The sequence below is a fragment of the Pygocentrus nattereri genome, chromosome 13 (assembly GCF_015220715.1).
Source record: "Pygocentrus nattereri isolate fPygNat1 chromosome 13, fPygNat1.pri, whole genome shotgun sequence".
Taxonomy (NCBI): domain Eukaryota; kingdom Metazoa; phylum Chordata; class Actinopteri; order Characiformes; family Serrasalmidae; genus Pygocentrus; species Pygocentrus nattereri.
This window is the reverse complement of record NC_051223.1, coordinates 21,046,090-21,068,274: the sequence shown is the minus strand read 5'-3', so window position 1 is coordinate 21,068,274 and position 22,185 is coordinate 21,046,090. Positions and strand designations below refer to the sequence as shown.

At 39.4% G+C, this 22,185-nt stretch overlaps 1 protein-coding gene across 1 annotated transcript in view; it reads right to left on the bottom strand.

The window, feature by feature from the left end:
- Nucleotides 1-14,397, bottom strand: part of gfra1b (gdnf family receptor alpha 1b) — a 50,141-nt gene extending 35,744 nt beyond the window's left edge. Inside the window, exons 1-3 of the mRNA XM_017695965.2 lie at nt 13,727-14,397; nt 13,075-13,374; nt 12,612-12,695 (exon numbers count right to left, since the gene is read on the bottom strand). Of these exons, the coding sequence (XP_017551454.1) occupies nt 12,612-12,695; nt 13,075-13,374; nt 13,727-13,766 (424 nt within the window). The 5' untranslated portion in view covers nt 13,767-14,397. The remainder of the gene's footprint in view (nt 1-12,611; nt 12,696-13,074; nt 13,375-13,726) is intronic.
- Between the last annotated feature and the right edge of the window lie 7,788 nt (nt 14,398-22,185).

Genomic DNA, 22,185 nt, shown 5'->3' with positions numbered 1-22,185 from the left:
TAGCTCTTGCTTTAGCTACAGCTAGACTTGTAGAAGACTTGCTTGAACTTGAGCTAGAGATACTAGTTACTGACCTTGTAAGAAATGACTCATCTGCTGGCTGATCTGTCTGCTGTACATCCTGTGTGGTAGCATCCATCTTGTAGTTTATGGGAGATCAGTCTAGTACAACTGGAATGGGAACTTGGCAGTCTTTCACTTATTCACGAGGTAATCTGCTGTGTAGAACCCGCTGTGGTATTGTTTTTTCACTATTCTGGCACCTGAGCGCCTAGCGAAGCACACATCACCAGATAGCTAAACACTTTTGCAAACTTGTATTGAGTAGGACCAGAAAACTTCAGTGATGAGGAAGCATCAAGTAAAGTTGACTTGTATGTCCGTTTATTGAAGTCCCAGTACTTCAATACAGTGTGTTGCAGTAATTTTAGTATTATACTTGTGAAAAAACAAATATTCTCATAGGTTAACACAAACAGATGGAGTTGGATGAATAAGTGGATGTCACCCATGCGGCTCTCTAGCTCTCTAACTTGATTGAGGCAAAAATGGCCGCTACAATCGTCTGACTACAACCCATGTGACTCTTAACAACCAATGGGAAGATTAGCATCTAAATAATAAAATAATGGCCCAGTAGATGGTGCTATAACTACAAAATAAAAATGAAAGCATGTAACATAACAACTGTCGTAATAAAACCTCACATCTCCAGTAGTAGTAACTTAATCAGAGAATATAACAAACTGTTATGTATGTTAAATAAATGATAATAATGTAATACTGTAATAATGAAGCCATTTAGAGTCATCTATGATATACAACCCCAATTCCAATGAAGTTGGGATGTTGTGTAAAACATAAATAAAAACAGAATATGATGATTTGCAAATCCTTTTCAACCTATATTCAGTTGAATACACTACAAAGACAAGATATTTAATGTTCAAACAGATAAACTTTATTGTTTTTTGCAAATATTCACACATTTTGAATTTGATGCCTGCAACACGTTCCAAAGAAGCTGGGACAGGGGCATGTTTACCACTGTGTTACATCACCTTTCCTTTTAACAACACTCAATAAGCGTTTGGGAACTGAGGACACTAATTGTTGAAGCTTTGTAGGTGGAATTCTTTCCTATTCTTGCTTGATGTATAACTTCAGTTGCTCAACAGTCCGGGGTCTCCGTTGTCGTGTTTTGTGACATACATTTTCAATGGGAGACAGGTCTGGACTGCAGGCAGGCCAGTCTTGTACCCGCACTGTTTTACTACTAAGCCACGCTGTTGTAACACGTGCAGAATGTGGCTTGGCATTGTCTTGCTGAAATAAGCAGGGACATCTCTGCGTCTCTGAAAAAGACGTTGCTTGGATGGCAGCATATGTTGCTCCAAAACCTGTATGTACCTTTCAGCATTAATGGGGCCTTCACAGATGTGCAAGTTACCCATGCCATGGGCACTAACACACCCCCCATACCATCAGAGATGCTGGCTTTTGAACTTTGCGCTGATAACAATCCAGACAGTCCTTTGCCTCTTTGGAAGGGAGGACACGACGTCCATGATTTCCAAAAACAATTTGAAATGTGGACTCATCAGACCACAGGACACTTTCCCACTTTGCATCAGTCCATCTCAGATGAACTTGGGCCCAGAGAAGCCAGCGGCGTTTCTGGGTGTTGTTCATATGTGGCTTTCATTTTGCATGGCAGAGTTTTAACTTGCACTTGTAGATGGAGCGACAAACTGTGTTCACTGACAGTGGTTTTCTGAAGTGTTCCTGAGCCCATGTGGTAATATCCGTCAGAGAATGATGTCGGTTTTTAATGCAGTGCCGCTGCTGAGGGATAGAAGGTCATGGCCATTTAATGCTGGTTTTCTGCCTTGCCGCTTACTTACAAAGATTTCTCCAGATTCTCTGAATCTTTTGATGATATTATGGACTGTAGATGATGAAATCCCTAAATTCCTTGCAATTGCACGTTAAGAAACGTTGTTCTTCAACAATTGGACTGTTTGCTCACGCAGTTGTTCAAAGTGGTGAACCTCACCCCATCCTTACTTGTGAACGACTGAGCCTTTCAGGGATGTTCCCTTTATACCCAATCATGACACTCACCTGTTTCCAATTAACCTATTCACCCATGGAATATTCCAAACAGGTGTTTTTTGAGCATTCCTCAACTTTCCCAGTCTTTTGTTGCCCCTGTCCCAACTTCTTTGGAAAATGTTGCAGGCATCAAATTCAAAATAAGTGAACATTTGCAAAAAACAATAAAGTTTATGTGTTTGAACATTAAATATCTTGTCTTTGTAGTGTATTCAATTGAATATAGGTTGAAAAGGATTTGCAAATCATCGTATTCTGTTTTTATTTGTTTTACACAACATCCCAACTTCTTTGGAATTGGGATTGCAGTTTACAATACCGAAGATAAGGTATTTGAATGCACAGACTGTGAGGTTTTGAACATGCCCACATACATTAACATTCACAAGATGACCACATCTACAGCTGTGACAGGCTCTTTATTGAACAGTGGTGTGTTTACTTCTCTCCCCTTTAACCACCCCGTTTGCACAATTTAAACATGGACAACTTTTCTCACCTTGAAACAGTCCCTAAAGTGCAGACACATGCAAACTTGCCACACAAAATAATATTGAAGAGTCATATTTAATCCCCTAAAATCTCAGACTTATTAGATACTAAGTCTTATTATTCAGTAACTACATGGATTTCAGTGCCAGTTGGCTGAGGTCATAGACATCTGTAATAAAACTTTGGGCCCCCCAGCGGTCCTTTTAAAGAGTAACTACACCCCACTATTTTCAGCTAATTTCAGCCCTGGCTCAACTTTGAAAAATGCTCAAAAATGGGAGGGGCACTGCAGTGATCTATGGGTTTGGAGGTAGGGCTGCGAGGGAAACCGGGTGGGCTGGGCTGCTATGTTTTTATAGTTAACGTTGGCTTCCAGAAAATATGGAGAGTGACCAAATCAAACAGCCCTTTTGCAACTGAGAAGTCTGATGATTTTTCTCCACTACCATCCCTTTCATGAGGGAAGGTGTTTCTTGAGCCTTAACCATATGAACCACTGACTCAAGCCACTGAAGAGTTAACAAAGTGCCAAAAAATGATTAACAGTGAACAGGAGAGGTGTCTGAATGGCAGAACATTCCCTAAAACCATGACAGCTAGCTTCTAACTATCTTCAGCAGGTCCATATTCAATATAACCCGAGCACTAAATAACATGCTGAATCAGATGAGACAATATGTATGGAAAAACATCCAAAACTGCATTAATGTTCTCCCTCGCTCTGGACTCGAGGAGGGCATTTCAGCCGTTAATGAAAAAACGTCTTAGGATGTAGTTACTCTTTAAGGAGTTAAAATAATGGTACAATTTGTGGTCAAAAATCATCATTAACCAACACAAAAAGTATTTGAAGTAACAAAACAAGCACTAATGGAAAACACACAACCTGGAGACTTTTCTTTTTATGAGTGTAAAGTGGTTTAAATTATGAAGTTAAAAAAAAACTCATGCATTACTCATGTTTAATTTAGTAGTGTGTTTCAAACTTAAAGCACAGAGAAAATAAATACATATATTAGATATGAATATTAATGCATTTATATATTTAGCCATTTTATAAATGTAGAATCAGTCAAAACATCCATTAAGTACAAGTTATTTATTTTCAGGAGATATTTCTGAGGATATTAGCTATAAGATTATCCACATGCATAAGAAATGTAAGAAACAAAGGAGTTTCCAATGTTGGAGTTCAAAAAATGATTAAAAGCTGTAAAGAAAATGAGATAACTAACAACCCCACAAGAGCTGGTAGACACCAAAACTGTCCCCATCAGATAAACACAACTTAAAGCTTTCATCTTTGAGAGAGAGGAAAATCAAGCTTCACTCTTAATTCAGATCTGAAACACAAAGATAGACAAAAAAGAAGACAAAGGCAAAGCAAACAAAGAAGCTGCTGGTGTTCTCAGAACAATGGACTGACCACCCCAGACCAGACCTCAACATCCCTGAATGTGTTTGGGATTGCTTGGATTTTGAGAAGCAGAAAATGCAACCAACCAACTAAGACTGAACTTTGGAGGTGTGGAGAAATATTCTTTGAAAAAGCTGCAAGGAAGTCGCATGAAGAAAATAAGCTGTAATAAAGGTAAAGTGTGGACACACTTAATATTGTTTGAATATTGTAAAATATTGTAAATGTGTGTATTATTTAGGGTTCTGTCTAATTTTCTGTTAAGTATGTTAAATATCCTAGTTTTCCTGAAGCTATTAAATTAATCACTTGTACTTAATGACAGTTGTGACTTGAAATTAAATAAATGAAGCATCATCTCAGATTTTTGTACAGTATTGTAATAAATAAAGACCAAATTCTCAAGTTGCAGCTCATAATGTTTTATGATACGTTCAAAAATAGTCCTACCAGGGTCACTCATACCTTGTTCCTCATGAAGTAGAATGAGTATATGCAGAGCCAGATAAATGCTGACCTTTGCCTGGCAGAAAATCTTTAGTAGCTTTCTTTAGGAGATTAATAATATCTTTCAGATTACAATATTTCTAATTAACTCTACATTTAATTGAACTGTCTTTACATCTCAGCTTATATGATTTATAATTAAGCAGCAACAAAAATGGTAAGACATTCAGAAATTCATGCTGCAAAGATAGTAAGGTAACTAGATATGAAACTCAGCACTGACTTACATTTAACTAAACACTTGTTAACATCATTCTGTCTATTCCCTTAAATGAAACTCTAACCCTAACTTTGCCCTCAGACCAGAGTGTAACCCTAATCCTCTCCTAAACCTGGCTCTAATCCACTCAAAGCAGTTTCAGCAGTTACTTAATTTAAATATCTGAAATTCATCTAAAGAGGACCACACAAACAGAGCTGGACTGAAAGTTTTTCTCCTCTCTTTGACAGCTGCTGGTTTGGAGACTGAGGGTGTTTGGCTTTAAAGGTGTGACACCCTAACACACACTTACTGACGGAGACGTAAGCAGCCTGGAGGAGGTTCAGGTTGGTAGAACAAATTAATGCTGCTTTGTGTCTGCTCCATTACTGGCCCACAGCACAGACACCAGAAAATCAATTAACAAGGCTTGTCATGAGATTCATCGAGGTCTCAGCAGCCGAGAACCGTCAGCTGGTAAACAGGGTTCTTTCATTCTGCACAGCACTCCCTCTTCACCCCTCAGTCCATCCACTCAGACAGAGAGCAGCACAGTGTCTGTTTATGTCAAATAACTTTAATCACCTGACCTGCAAACACTGATCTTTACTCTCGTTCTCCTTTTGTCCTTCTCTCTCTCTCTCACACTTTCTTTTTTCCATCTTACACATTTTCTCTGCCATCTTTCTTTTCTTTCTTTCCTTCTTCTTCCAACCTCCCTCTCTCTGTCTCTGCCTTTCCTTTCTTTTTTTCCTCCTCTCTCTTCCTCTTTCTTTCTATCCCTCTATCTCTGATTTCTTTCTCATACCTCTCTCTCTGTGCCTCTCTCTGTCTCTCTCTCTCTCTCTGTCTCTCTCTCTCTCTCTCTCTCTCTCTCTCTATGTCTCTCTCTCAGGTCCCACTTCTCTCCCTGCTTTATCTTTCTCTCTCTTTTTCTCCTTCTCACATATTTTCTCTGCTCCCTTTTTCTTTCTTTCTTTCTTTCTTTCTTTCTTTCTTTCTTTCTTTTTAGCAACTCTTCTCATGCCGCCTTTATTTCTCACACACCCTTTCTCTCAATTTCTCTCTCTTACTCTCTCAATTCCTCTCACTCTATCATTCTTTTTCTCCCTCTCTGTCTCTTTATCTTTCTTTTTCTCTCTCTTTCACTCTTCTATTTTTCCTCTTTCTTCCTCCCCTTCGTTTCCCTGTCTCTCCCTTGCTCTCTGTCTTTTTCTATTGCTGTTCCTCTCTTTCTATTTCTCTGTTTCTATCTCTTGTTTGTCTTCTCTGTTTCTCTGTCCCTCTTTCTTCTCTTTTTTTTCTCACACATTTTCTCTGCCTGCTCTCTCTATTGCTCTCTCTCTCTCTGCTCCTTCCTCTTTCTTTCTACCTCACTCTTTCTCCCTATTTCTTTTATTCTGTCTTTTTCTCTCTACCCCTCTCTTTGTCCCTCTCTATATTTCTCTATTTCTCACATTCTCATGTTCCCTTTCTCCTTTTTATCTTTCTTTATCTTCCTCACTCTTCATCTTCCTCACCCTTTTTTCCACTCATCATTTGTCTCTCTCCTTTCTATCCCTCTCTTTTCTTGTCCCCTTGTCTCTCACACACATCTTTCTTTCTGTTTCTCTTTCTCTTTGTCTCTCTCCCTCTTTCTATCTCTTTTCCTGCCCCATTCCCCTTCTTCTTTCTTTCTACCTCACTCTTTTTCTCCCCGTTTCTCCCTTTTATTGTCTTTTTCTCTCTACCTCTCTCTCTCTGTCCCTCATTCTATTCTATATTTCTCACACTGTCATGTTCCCCTTCTCACTGCTCTCTTTCTTCTCTTTCTTACTCTCCCTCTTTTTCCATTCACTCTCTCACACCTCCTTTCTCTCTATTTCTCTCTCTTTCCCTCTTCTTCCATCAACCCTTACTCTTTCTCTCTGTTTCTCTTTTATTGTATTTTTCTCTCTACCTCTGTCTGTCCCTCTCTCTTTCTATTTCTCTATTTCTCACACTTCCCTTCTCTCTTTCTTCTCTCTTGCTTTCTCACTCTCTTTTTTCCTTTCACTCTTTGTCTCTCCCCCTCTTTCTTTCTATCCCTCCGTTTTCTTGTCCATCTGTCTCTCTTACACGCTATCTTTCTGTCTCTACATTTCTCTCTATTCTAGAGAGACCATTTCCCTCTTTTTTTTTTTCTTGCTCTATCCCACTCTATCATTCTCTTTTTCTCTCTCTCTCCCTCTTTTTTTTTCTGCCCCCCCCCCCCCCCCCCCTCCGTTTCTCTCTCTCTCTCTCTCTCTGGTCAGGTGGCAAATGATCGTGTGTGTCAGAATGACAGTGTGACTCAGATCGGATGGTGACAGTGTGATCATTCCTCTTCCTTCAAGGCCAACTCCTCCATTGATTTATGAGGGAGGCGTCTTTTAATTCAAACACTTCCTCGTGAATTTATTCCAGCGGTTATTGGTCTGCGGTGTCACACGCTTCTCGGTTTGGATTAATGGTGTAATAAACACATCTGAGGAACGGCCTGAGCCGCGGCAAAGTCACAGTGAGTTTACACAGCGAGGAGGGAAAACAACTGACCAGCTACACCAACACAGCCTCTCACAAGCCATTAGGGATGGACACGGTTAGTCAGACATGCCCTCTTTTCTTCCTGCCCAGGTCCATGGCAATGCAGTGCAAACATAGGCAGACATATAATACCTTACAGCACTCTGCCACAGAAACCCTCAGCCTTGTAATTGTCTGTAATTGGACAACCCAGTGGCACACCACACATTTCAATTCACTTTTAAGAGAATTTTTGCTCTCGGCTCAGAGCGGCTGTTCTAGCTGAACACGAAGCTTGTCTTTCTCGCTCGTTCTCTCTCTCTCTTCCTCAGCGTATTTTCTCCCTTCATTCTTCTGACTGAGGGGGTTCTGTTACTAAAACCTAATGCTGACAAAAGCCATGTAGAGCTGGCGGGGGTGGCGTCACATCAAAGAGCAGAAAGTAGAGATACAGCACGGGCTCTGACACTGCCGCTACTACAGCAAGTGCAGCTCCTCTGAGCTCACTGACTTGGCTCTGTATATACGGTGATATCTGAGCTCCTTCTCCACAGTGCCAGTCTATATCACATCCTTTTATTAGTGAGCTATAAAGGAGGAATGATATCCATCACAATTTATCACAGCCTATTATTTTCTGTGATGAATATGTAGGGAGGACATTAGGTTTGTTAGGCTTTGCTCTGTTGTGCTATATAAGTTAATTGTCTTGCTCAGCAATAAGACGATTCTTAATGGAGCTATTTGTATCGATCTCATCTTGTAGCTTTCATTGGAAGAAGTGTAAGTAGAAAACATTTACTGAAATAATGTTTTTTTTTGCATTAAGGCCTTTTACTGTAGCAACTGGGGGAAAGAGCATTTCTGTAGATCACATAAAAAAGAGTTGGCAGAAGCAGATACTCTACACCTCATTCTTGCTTCAGGTTTTCTCTACACATCTGCTGCACTGACCTCTCTTACAATGCATGCTTCATTATACAGGGATACATGGCTATAGATACTTAAAGATATGTTGCACAAGGGGTGGACTGAGAGTAGGAGGATTAGGATCGGTTACCCTTTGTACTTCATGAACCCGTCTGCTCTTCAGGTGGGTGGAATTAAGCAGGAAATGGATATTAAGTATGTAGAGTAGAGCCACAATGCACAATACATCACCTCAGGTGTTTCAGGTGAGTTTCTTTACATGTTTTTATTGAAGAATCAAGCCAACTATATGATCCAACAAAAGCCAATTATTCTGGTCCAAAACAATGCAGGCTGACCTTTAATCACGTTCTCAAAGGTTTGCCAGTGTCTTTCAATGCATATTAAATGTCTTTTAGAACTATACTGTACTGTGCAAAAGTCTCAGGACAGCTGAGAAAGTGATGTTTAAAAACATTCATCTGGACAGTAAGCAATTTATTTTGGAAAAAAAAAACATTAAGAGAATAAATACAAATATATAAACAATACATTGTGGTTCAATTTACATGAGCATGTAAGCTAAACTATTTTAAAAGCTCTCCTCAAGCAAGACCAGTATTTACAGTAGGGCCTAGTTTACCAAATCAGTCCTTCATTCAATTAAATCAGGTGGGCTGCTAATGGGATCCATACAATGACTGAAGAGAAGGCAGAAAACTAAATTGTGTATTTCTATCTGTATTTTTCTAACCAAGATTTTACAGTAGTTATTTTTATTTGTATTTATTCTAATGTTTTATACCACTATATAAAATGTTATAATGTTTTATATATTCTTTTTTTACTGGTATGTCATCACATGCTTATTGTCAAGAAAAATAGTTTAAACAATTTCTATGGCTGCCTGTAATTCCTGTAATTGCTATGTGGCATTTTGTACATTTCGTGCAGCCCTATTAAGCATTAACAAAATGGAATTAATATATTACTATATTACTGAATTACAACTTTAATTCCCCATCTAAATGTACTATTGTCATTGCTAGAGTGGTAATTAGCTTCATTTAGCAATAGTTTTTTTCAGTGTATATATAGTCTATGTTCATTATATTTGTTTTCCAGCTATTGCAACATTGCTGAAAAAAAAATTCCAGTGTGTTATATTAGTTATTGATTTAGGTCCGTACAAACCAAAAACCACATGATAAATGACTTAGGCCATGATTTATGCCATTTTAATAACCAGTTTAGAGAATGAAGCAGCAGGGAAGAAACAAAACCGTGTTTCTGTCCATCCTTCCACTGTGAGAAGACAACTCAACACTGTGATCCTGAAAGGATCAAAACAGACAAAAAAAAGGAAAACAAAGAAGCTGCTGCTCTCAGAACAATGGACAGACGACCTCAGAGTCCAGACCTCAACATCACTGAATATGTTTGAGATTGCTTGAATTGTGAGAAGCAGAAAATGCAACCAACTTCTAAGACTGAACTTTAGAGGTGTGTAAAAATCCCTGCAGATTTCTTTAAAAAACTTAAGTCTCACAAAGAGAATGGAAGCTGTAATAAGGCATAGACAGACTAAATACTGAAAAAAAATGATGCTGAAAAATGATTAACTTGTACTTTATAGCCACTTTGACTGAAAATGAAAAAGAAAAAAAGGAAAGAGAGGGATCTTGTCTTTTGTGCAGCACTGAACAGGGATAGGACCTTTTTATACTCGTTATTAACAATCTTTTTCTGTTATCTGTTTTAGCTTGAGGACTCTCCAGAGTTTCAAGTACCCTTTCAAACAGCCTGGCTGCCTATTTCGGTTCTATAGTGAAAGTGTCAAAGTCCTCCTCCTCTGTGGTGAGAGGGCTGTGGATAAGCGTCTCGCTGCTGCAGCCACGTTCAGCTCTGGCAGATGGACTCTGAGCAGAGATATGTGCCTTTAAACCAAATCAATCTTTTATTGAAGCCGTGATGGCAACAGCCATAAAAAATGCCGCTTGCTCCTGCATGGGCCAGCTGCAAACCATTACTGAAGGATGCAGTGATCAGCCAGGCCCGCTGCACCCCTTTCTCTGCAGCCTTTTATTCACTGAAAATCACGCTAGACTTTAGATGGATAAGCAAACAGCTCCATGATTGGGTTTGGCTCTAGATTAATATGCCTCTGCGCAATGCTTCCAAATATGGAGATAATTCTGCTAAGTGCATTCCCTTTCTCTGCCTCACTCCCTAAAACTCTGCTGATTTACTGCACCTGCAGCACAGGCGGTATGATTGTAACAGTACTAAGACCTGAGAGCACAACAGCAGCTCATTTATGATGGTCTGTCATTTATTTTTCACCAGTGGGCCAAATGCTAATTAGAGGCTTGACCATTTACAGCTGTGCTTCTTGAATTCAAAAGGTTTTAAGCTATGTTGTTCTGCACCAAGTATGACAGAAAGCTACTACAAAGATAAATGGCTGTTAAGCTTTTGCAAAATCTCTCTCAAGAGTCATCTTCTGATGCTCCTACAGAGGTAATGCATTTGGAAAACCTACAAGCACAAGGCAGTTAAAAGTCCAGTTTTACACTTTATTTTTTTCGTGAACTTTTGCCTGCATTGATTGCTACCTAAGCTGCTCTTTCACTTAAATGTCTATTGATTGAAAAGGGTATGAGGAGCAATGTGTGTTGTTCGTAAACACTCCTCAAGCTCAGGCTTAAACTGAAGCAGTGCAAAGCAACTCACAAACTAATGCCAGGTAAAACGAAACAGGGATATTTTACATGGTTAAACAGGTTCAAGTTGAATCTTCTTTTAATAATAATCTCATATTTCCTTAGCAATGTCATCCGCAACCTTGAACACATATTTCACCAGATTCACCTTGAAGACTGTTTTGTGCCACAAAAGAGTCTTCTCTGATGACTGAGATGAATGCATAAGTCAGAGAAGTCGTATCTATATTATTTAAATTACGCGTTTGCTGGCTGTAATATAGCATTATTTTCCACAGTGAGAACTATCCAGGCTAAAGTATAGCCACCACAGAGTGGGGTTAGATGTTGCAACTAAGGATTCAATGGGAAACAATGGTACCAGGCAAAGAAGTCCACATCCCCACATATGTTTTCAGTCCAGTTTTTGGAAGTTGTTATACAAGAATTCATCAAAAATGTACTGTAGGCATCATAAATTAAAAAAAAATATGTAATAACATTCATATATATATATATATATATATATATATATATATATATATATATATATATATATATATATATATATGATATATAACATTCATATATATATATATATATATATATATATATATATATATATGTAATAACATCATATTGGCATTTGCTACATTAACTAGTTGAATGCATTTTATGCTTTTATGCATTTTATACTGTTCAACATAGAAGTATATTGAATTACCTTTTTGTGACTGTGAAAACTAGTTCAGTTGGTTACAATAAACCCTGCCAAACGGGTATGTTGCAAAGTTTGCCCTCACTCTGTTTTCAGCTGAAGTCCTCACAAATGGTGGGCATTGGAAACAAATTTTTATGCTTTTTTTGTTGTGGAGATGTGCAGGGGGCTTGTATAAAAATTCTTAATCTTGATCCAATACTGTTTAAATTCTTAAGCAAAAGCAATAAAATATGTTACGGTGAGTCCTGCACTTCCTTTTTTCATGTAATGTAATTTTCAGTCCACAAGTGATGATCATACTGGACCTAAACCCTTAAAAATAAAGGGTCCAAAAAGATGAAATGGTTCTTGGCCTAGGAAAAAGCTTGAAATTATGTAGAACCTTTCCATTATGTTCTTTAGGGAACCACAAGTGGTTCCTCTGTGGTATGGCCCATAAGAACCTTTTTGGAGCCTTTATTTTTGAGAGGGTAGGCCATTTAAAAACTGGACCAGGAGCCCAGTGCAGCTGTGGAGAGTTGAAGAGATAAATGAACATATGACAGTTTACAGTAAGTGTCGTCCTCATATTCTCCTGCACTCCTATTATTCATATAGGCAGCAGCGTTCCAGGGGATGAACAGCACCATCTGCAGAGCATTACTATCCTCTCAAACAGAGCTCAGCATTGCCTTTGGTCTGCTACTTTTCCGAATGAAGTACAAATAGCCTGTTATTACTGATAACTGTTCACACTTTTGAGAAGATAATTAATTGCTTGAGGTCCACCACACATATCATATACCACAGACCATGATAAATGAGCTGGTAGTGAGGGCCTGATTTGTGCCATCATAAAGCCCAGTTAAGAAGATGAAGCAGTGGAGGAGAAGCAAAGAGCCAAATGGAAGCCGTCATATGTGTGATCTAATGAGGCTGAATGGGCCCAGAACAAAGCACAGTTCTACTCAGCATCCTCCTCAGCGCTGTCGTCTCTGTAAGGCCTTTCTGTTTCAGCAGGCTATGTGATAACCACAGCAGGCTTACCTGATATGATGGGCGCCAGGCGGAATATGTCAGACAGACGGCTGTTCACTGGTTCATACGGAGAGTCCTCCAGCAAATCATTGCCTGGAAAATGAGAACAAACAACTCAATTAGCTCACTCGAAAAACAGTACCAGGAGAGGATTCAGTGGCTTAGATAGCACTGCGTGCTTCCAGGCATTACATACACGAATGCGGCTCGCAGGTGCATGACTCCGATTTAGATGTAAATGTGCTGCTCAAGAGCGGCCTTGCTCTTATCACTGCTGCTTTTCAGAAGTCGTTAAAGTCAAGGTCGAAATTAACTTCGTACATCTAATATGTACAGCCCCCCTGCAGGGAGCCCCCTCTCATGCGTGTTTACTGAGCAAGAAAAGCACTTGATAGGAAAGGGAGGGGCCTTATTGTGTTTTTGGAAACTCAAAAGCAGCTGTTGTTTTGGGTTTTTTTTTCCTTCTGCCTACCCTGAAGACTCTGGTAGATGCTCCAGAAGATGCGCAGGCAGTTCTTCTCCTTCTTCATGCCTCTCCTGCACTTGCAGTTGTACAGGGGGCTCTGCTTCATGGCCTCGATGGCGCTCCTGCACTCGTCCTGAGCCTCAGGCTCGGCCAGCATGCTCAGGTTGCTCGCCTTGCCGGCCACGCACTGCCTCATGGTGCGATACTTGGTGCTGCAGCCGTACTTGCCCAAACACTGTTCATGAGCCCTAACGCAGTCCAGACGAGGCACGCGAGACTCCTCAGCCTCCGTGATGGACAGCACATCTGGACAAGAAAGCAAGAAACTTACGAACTTTTGCAATGCAGGCAGTACTTTTTAAGACAATCAGCAATCATTCGTTTACGTGGACGGCAAAAAACAGGGGTCATTCACCCCAAATCTCAAACAATGCGTTCAATGACATGCGCATGGATTAACGCATTACGCACGGCACAGGCAATGGACAAGCTGACCATCTGAGGGATAAATTACATCAAAAATAGGATGGACGTGGCTCACCATTCGCAGCTCGTATATATGTCAATATCAGAAGTCTTTAAAATGCTTTCTTGTTATGGGTTAAGTTCTTTCACGCGCAATAGGAACGGACCTTTAACCACATGCGTTCCAACTTACCCAGAAGAGGAAACAAGGTCCAAAAAGTTAAGAAGAGCATCGTGACTGTGTTAGGATCCCTTTAACGCAGCAGGAAACAACTTTTCTTAGAAATCGCGACGCATCCCCGTTTTCCCCATAAATCCACTGCGCGCTGAATGCGCGCCGGACAGAAGCGAGGGAGCGAGCATGGTGCTGCTGTACATCCACACAACCTGTTCTCCACTGCTGGACACACCCCTGAGGGGAAGAGAGCACACAAGGCGAGTCCCCAGATTTTAAACACAGCAAAACTGGAGGAAGAACTCAGTCGGGAGCTCGTGCGTAATTGTGGCCATCCCTGCGCTTCTCTCACACCGTCTTCATCGTCCTCCGCGCAGACCTTCTCTCGCGGCGGATGAACTCATTCCCCAGCTGTGGCAGATGTGTGGACGTGTTGGGGTTTCTGAGTAAAACAGTCACAGCCCTTTTCCCCCTAACTGCGCTCACTCACTCTCTCACGCACGCACACGTCACACACGCTGCCACATCCGAGTTGGTCCAGGCGAGTGTAAGTTAATCCTCACTTCAGCCCTCAGCGCGCTCCCTCAGCTGCCCCAGCTCAACTAACGCAGCAGCTACGCAGGGACTGGACAGCATCTGTGCCACTTTACTCTCCTTTCCCCCAAAGATACTGAATTACTCACTCTGGCTTTTGCCTCCAAGTTAGGCTTGCTGCTTTCCAGCTCAGGGAAACAAGAGCAACAGCGTCCCCTACCTTCCATATTCTGTGTCCCCCTCCAGCATCTGCATCCCGTCGCTGTGAGAAAGCTAGCAGTAACAGAAACAACCTCGCCACCATTTGAAAATGCCACGAGAAGACCTGTAGAGAATTCTTAAGAAAATATTTCAGTGGCTTTATATAAACATATTTTAAGACCTTTTATTTGTATTTCCTGTCTGAGAGATTTTCTTACAACAGCCTCACCACACAGAGCAGTTTGTAATAGCCTCGCTGTCATTGCTTCAGGAAATTAAGAAAATGCATCACTTTCTGGCAAGGAGTCCATGCTGAGTAAAGCATTATTGTGGCCAGACTGTAATAATCAGGGTTGGGATGTAATACAATTATTTGAAATATATATTCAGAATACAAAAACTAAGTATCTGTATTCAGTCCAAGTTTCATTCATAAGGCAGCATTTAGAATACTCACCTTTTAAACTAATTATATTTATTTCAATAAAATAAACAGTATATAAAGATGTTCTTCTAAAGAAGAACCCAGAAATGGCTTCTTTACAAACACTGGAGTTCCTGCTAAAGCCTGAGTGGACTGATAAATCACTGTGATGAGTAAGTTATTTTGAGTGCTCAAAAACTCTTTTTCAAGGGTGACTGATCTGAAGTCTCCTCAGTGACATGATAAGCTCAGCTTTTGTGTTGTACTGGACTTGCATGCCTGCATTGTTTTCACAGCAAGTTGCACGCACACGGCTAAGTGAAAATCACCCAGCCACTCACTTTATAGTCAAATTTGGGATGTGGCAAATTGTTGGCTTAAGTCTTAAAAGGTGAATGTGATTAGGGAGCAGTGGTGGACGGAAGCAGGCCGTGGCTGACAACATAATGTTGAAAATTTTATTTTCAGTTTTGTATTTATTTATTTGAATAATTGATTTTTTTCACAAAACATATTAACAGTAGAATTACATTAAGAAAACTGCCAACCAGTAACAGTGAGGTACAGTATGAATTAAATATTAATTAAACAATAAGACTCTAATGTGTATGTATTCTAAATGTATTGTGAATATGTTACTTTATATATATTGTGATGAAATATGTTACTGAATACATTTCAGACAGTGTACACAGCATTCAGTTCCCCGACACTGGTAATAAGAGCATCTGATTTTGTGGAAAAACATCATGATGGTAAATGACAGCTATTTAAAGACAGCGAGTTTCATTCCTGCATGTGTCCACTGCAAGTGTATCATTCACTTTCACTCTAAAGGGCTGTTAAATCACATGACTGTGGCCTAAAGATTTCCTGGTTATCCTGTTTGTTTGTAATTTCCCTTAAGCCCTCAGCCCACCAGGACGTCTACCAGAAACTTTGAGAATTTGTCCCAGACCATGTGATCTTTTGACTAGATAAGCAAGTCAGCAAGTCAAGTCTGTGTAAGCAGGCATCACCCAAAGACTGCTGTACTTTGTGTTTACAGTGCCAGTCAAAAGTTGACTGGACATACCAACTCATACACACGTTTCCTCATTTGTACACTTTTATTTTATAGACGTTAAAGCTATGCAATAACAACTGGGATTGTTCAGAGACCAAACAAGTGTCAAATTGTCCTTTCAAGCTGTCTTGTGTGACTGTGTTTTAGATGCTTTTAGACATGAGTCCTCCTTTTGCCTTGATGCAGCTTTTTGGAAATGAAAGAATTAAAGAAACACATAAACATACAAATAAGCACTATAATCTATTGTTTTAATAGTATTTGTATTTATTCTAATATTGCTGTATAATATTGCTGTATAATATTGCTGTATAATATTGCTGTGTAATATTGCTTTATAATATTGCAGTTATTAAGACAGTGTTTTTTTTTGCTTGGGAAAAAAAATAAACATTACAATAAAACAAAAAACAATATAAGATTTGTAGATATTATCCATTCTATGGATAAACGTTTTGGTGTTTGAAACATTTACTCAGTATATATACACACACGTATATATTCAGACTCTGAGTTCGATCCATGTCTGCACTGAGTGTTTTCAGTCATGCTCTGATTACCTCCCAACAATATGTTAACAAGTTCAATTTATCCAAGATCAATTTTTTCCATGTTTTATAAAATGTACAAATAGCATGAAGCATTTATGATTAAATATGCGTATCACTTGATGACTTCAAATGTGATAAATTAGGCAAATGAAATTTCATTGAACACACTGAGCGTGACTGAAAAGTCAATAAGTGATCAATACTCAAAAGTCAATCAGGAAAGTGAATGTCTTCCTGATGGTAATGTCATCTAGGAAATGAAGTGTGTCACGCTGTGAATCAAAAACATTGCTGAAGACGCCAATAGACGGTAAAACAAAGAGTGCTGAAAACACAAGTGAATTCAATTTGCTCTTGCTAACAGCTGCTTGAACCATTAGTATAGTCTTCAAAAAAATTCTCATTCTTTTAATTCATGCGTGCACTCGTTTTTGTTATCATTGGCCTGTGAATCCCATGATGTTGATAATGCTCACACATGCTAATGTTCACACACGAGTTATTCATCATCATGTCATACAAGACAAACACAATCACAGCATGTTGCTGTGTAAGAATGGTCTGTTTCATGTTTAGACTCAAAAAGATGCTCATTACTGTGCACTATAATGAACACATGAGCGTGCTGGAGATAATGGTGCACATATGGCTGTAATTATCACCCAATATTACACAGAAAATAGGAAAACATGTAAACAAGGAGTAAACACTTGCAGTTGATCCATTCGACTCAGCACAAATACTGTTGAATTTCAGTTTCGTAAAATTAACCAAGCGCTTAACAGGAAACAGCCGTGTCATCATGTCAGTCAAAGCCCAGCACACATTTATTCTACTGATGTCTTCTGTTAAGAGGTTGGTGGGCTTCATAAAAGCAAATAATTAGGCTAATTGAAAGCCAACTGTATTTAAAACCAAATGGATCAATTGCTGATCTTTGAGTGCAAAATCAATTGCGTGTATCCGCTGGATTACATTAGTACAGTAATAAGCGAGAGCATTCTTGCGTCGTGCTGTAATTTATGTGGGACATGTAACGTTTAAGTAAGACAGCATACATATTAACGTCCTAATTTATGTGTTCCGGAGAGCACTGAGAAGATCTAAACAATTTCTTGACATACAGATTGACAGATGATGCTTGTGTATGTGTGCAAGGTAGAGAGAAAGAGAAAGAGTGATGAGGACTGTTCAGTCATTTGTGCAGTGGTGTGTATTTATGCATTCATTCTGGCCATTGTGATTTGATTGAGAATCTTCAATAGCACATTATACAAATTTGATGTCCCCACACATCCAATAACGCGGTGCCAGACTAGTGTGCCAGCCAGTCTCATCAGATAGAGTGCTACAGTACTGGGTTGATAAAAGGAAAATCAATGGCAGATTTGTGGCAGGAAGTATCATATATAGTGCTTCAATTAGCCAGGCAGGAAGGGAAGGGGCTATTCTGCATGTGTCCAACCCACAAATCTTAGACCTGGCTGGGTCTTCAGCGTCCGCTGCAGAGGAATGGTCAGAAGGACCCGGCTCTCGAAAATAATTCTTCAGCGCTGTTCTCATTAATCACACTTTGAAGCATGTGCTGTATGAGCAGGCACTTTTTCAGGCAATATCGATTCAAAGTAATTTGAACTGTATCATCTGTATAACTAATTGATCGCTCGTTTCAAATTCCGGATCGACGTGTAACCACATCTGGCCTTTAGTGGAGCCTATTAGACTTACTTCTTTGATGTATTAATGTATTAATTCGAAGGGAAAGATGAAATGCCATTCATTTCCCTTTTCATGTTGTGTCCCGTACGATCATAAAAGCAAATTTCTCTTTTCAAAGCAATTGTGTGTAATTAATGCAATTACGTTTGAGAAACAGTAATTACAGTCTCTGACAGCACCTTTTTGATGCACGATCAAATCTCTAGAAGACAAATCGGCTGCACTTTCAGCTGCCTCACTAACTAAATTCACAACATTGGAATATTTAATACAAAGGAATTTAATACAAAGGAGTTTTGTAATACAGAAAGTTGCTTTTTTAATGGACTAAAATGCAGCAAAAGTTAATAAAATAATTATTACAATTTACAGCTGATTGAATTATTGATAGGTTCATTTTTAACTGAAGCGGATTTCTACATGTAATTACATATTGTTCAATATGCCAGAAAGGGTTTCCTGGAACGAAGCCATAGAAGAACCACTGTTCTAATTTATTTTTGAAAGCTGTTTTCCACTGCATAATCCAGAACAAGAACTGACCCAAACCAATGGAACTTATGGTTCCAAAGGTTATGGTGCTTATTATTCACTTATTGACTACTTATATTACTACTTATAATGTAGTGTTGTGCATAATTCAGTAATTGCTATGAAATTATGCAGGTTAATTTGACCATGGTTCCTGGGTGTAATGAGGAGCAAGGAGGCGGAGGCATATGCAGAGATAAGCGAGATTTACGGGCAAATCCAGGCTCATAGTCCAAATGATCCAGGGTCAAATAGCCAGTACAGAGAGCAGGAGAGACATTCATTCATTCATTTTCTAAGCCACTTCTCCCTCAAGGTCGTGGGGGGGGTGCTGGAGCCTATCCCAGCAGTCATTGGGCAGAAGGCAGGATACACCCTGGACAGGTCGCCAGTCCATCGCAGGTCAGACAGACAGACAAACACAATCACACACACACTCACACCTAGGGGCAATGTAGCATGTCCAATTGGCCTGACTGCATGTCTTTGGACTGTGGGAAGAAACCAGAGAACCTGGAGGAAACCCACACAGACACAGGGAGAACATGTAAACTCCAAACAGAGAGGACCCCGGTCACTGGCAGGAGAGACAGACATGACAAAATGAACACAGGCATAAACATCCAAACAACACAGACAGTGATTCAAGCAACACACAGTAACCAGAACAACCAACAAAGACCAGCCCACACAAGGGACAAACACAGGGCTTAAATACACAGGGAAAACGAGGGACAGGTGGAAAACAGGTAGAGACGATTGGGGTGAAATAAGGGGGCTAAACCAAAACAAACGCAGGTGGGCTAAACCAAAACACGAACCCATGGACAGGACTGGGAGGGGCCCATCGTGACAGTGGGAGTTTAAGCAGCTTGAAGAACCTCCTTGCAACCAATTTAGGGTTCTTCCTAGAACCATTTGTCTCAGTCAAGAAACTTTTTAAAAAAACATTTGACTCATTAGAGTGTATGTAAATCAAGAACACATAAAATTCCAGTAGGAACTAAGACTGTGGAGTGTTTGTGTTTCTCTATACACTATTCAGCACTTGTGTCATTAGCACTGAATGCTATTTTTAGCATTCATTGTTTGTTTTCAGAGAATGAATGAGTCCAAGAAGAACCAAAGAGCTGCTTAAAACCCTTTGACTTGTTTTAAAAAATAGTAGCTGATATGACCTGGTTAGAAGAACAGAGTTTGGTTCTAGATTTCACCTCAACACCCCCAGCTACGGTATATATGGAAGCGCTCAAATCCGCACTATGTAAGATCTTTTGTTAAAATTGAAAGAAAAAGCTTTAATGAGTTGCAGGGAAAATGATGTGTGTGTCCACTGCTGTGAGTCATCCTGTAAAGACTGAAATAATATTTTAAGTCAGAGTTGTAAGGTCAGATTTGTGGGAGTTTTCTTATATTTCTCATATATTTTTACATATTAAGGTCGCATGCACAGATCCACAAAGGTCTGAATTGAAGTCTGAAAAGCAAAATCAACATTAACTTCATGTTTACTCAGTATATGATGATAACAATAGCAGATAACTCAGTCACGTCCTTTACCAAGTTTTGGCTGAGTTCTCTTTGAATACTCTTTAAACACAATCATCAGGTTTACCTGCTCAGGGAAGGGGTCCAAAGCACAGCGACATTACAAAAAGCTCTTCCACATGTTACATGCAATTATGCATTTCCACCACAGAGGTCTCCAAATTCACGGATTTTACATGTGTAGCTTTCATGAAGTATTGATTAGCCAAACCATAGACTGGATGACAATTACAAATGTAATATCGTTTGTTTTCATTGTAATATTTATTGTTTTCCTATGCAAAAAAAACACTGTCTTAATTACTGCATTTTTTTTCTAGTTTAGGATAGTCTAAAGTATCTAAGTTAGATGTTAGTTAGCTTATTATCTATTATGAAGTGAGGTATTGAACTCACACAAATGTCCACAATTAAATAGCATCATGTCCAGAATCAAGAAAAGCAAGTTTTTTCTCTGTCCAGTGGGAAAATATGAACAAAAATGCATTACTTGTAGGCTACAGTCATAATTCTAAAAATAGCAATTCATACATCAACACAAAATTCTGGTGAATTTGTTGGTGATGTAATGTAATTGGTGATGCTTAGTAACTTTATAGAATTTAGAATTTGTTGAATTGTTGTTGACTTCAACTGTAAGTATTACTAAAGCCAAAGGACAAAATCCTTGAGTACCAAAACCATATAACTCAAACCTTTGGTGCTGGAACCTCTGAAAAAGCATGGTTTTCTGGTGCCAATGGTTACAGTATTTTGCACAGTGGAAATATGTCCTAATGACATGGGTTAGTGTAAAGATCCTTTTTAACCCCTTAAACTCCAGGATTATTATTCACTTATTAACACTCAGACCTACAATGTAGTAAAATACATTTTTCAGTAATTACTACAAAACTATGCAGGTTAACTTGACCATGGCTCCTGGGAGTTTAAGCAGATGAAGTTTGAAGAACCACCTTGTCAATTAAAGGTTCTTCCTAGAACCATTTGTCCAAGCCAGGAACCATTTTGGAATTTTTGACTCATGTATGTAAATCAAGAATACATGAGCTATGAGCTAAGACTGTAGAGTGTATGTGTCTAGTGTTTACATATACAGTATTCAGTACTTGTGCCATCAGCACTGAATGCTAATTCTCACATTCATTGTTCATTTTTAGAGAACATGATCCCAAATTCAGTCGATCTGCTGCCAAGGCTAGCACTCTGTTGTGCTAAAATCCATGTCTGTGGCTTTAATAATTCAGCTGAAGTCTACAGCCAAGCCATCATGCTGTAGCAACATGCCCCACATATCCAGCATACATAGTCTTCCACCTAGTGGCCATGTTCTGATTAGCAATTTGCCAAGAGAAACATCAGTACTCGTGAAATTGTTTCACAGTCTTCAATGTGTGACGCATACTTAATACATTCTCATATTTCCTTCATGAGCTCTTTATGAAAGCCAACACTTTTCTGTGAGCTGTAGTAAAAGCAAGCAAGTCACTGGGATTCATTAATTGTCAACTGCATATTAGGGGTGCATTACTACACGCTGCAATTGTGATAGGCCTTGTGATATATAAAAATACACTGGTAAATCAATTATGTGACATGGTTAAAATCTGGTGTCGGGATTGGTTAGCTAACTCATTTGCATATTGCAGCCTTTTGTAATATCACTCAAAGGTCTAGTATCACGATAACAATGACCAAACAATATATTGTACAGCCTAACTTCATATTCAGTATGCATCAGGTTTTATCACTGAGGACTGTTTGCATCTAATGTAGTTCAGTGGATGGCCTGTGACACAGACAGAAACTGATCTGACGCTGCAAGTGTCTGTCAGTGGCATCCTGCTGCCTGAGAAAAGACTCCTCCAGCAGCCTTAAACGGACACCCCACTGAGACAAGAAG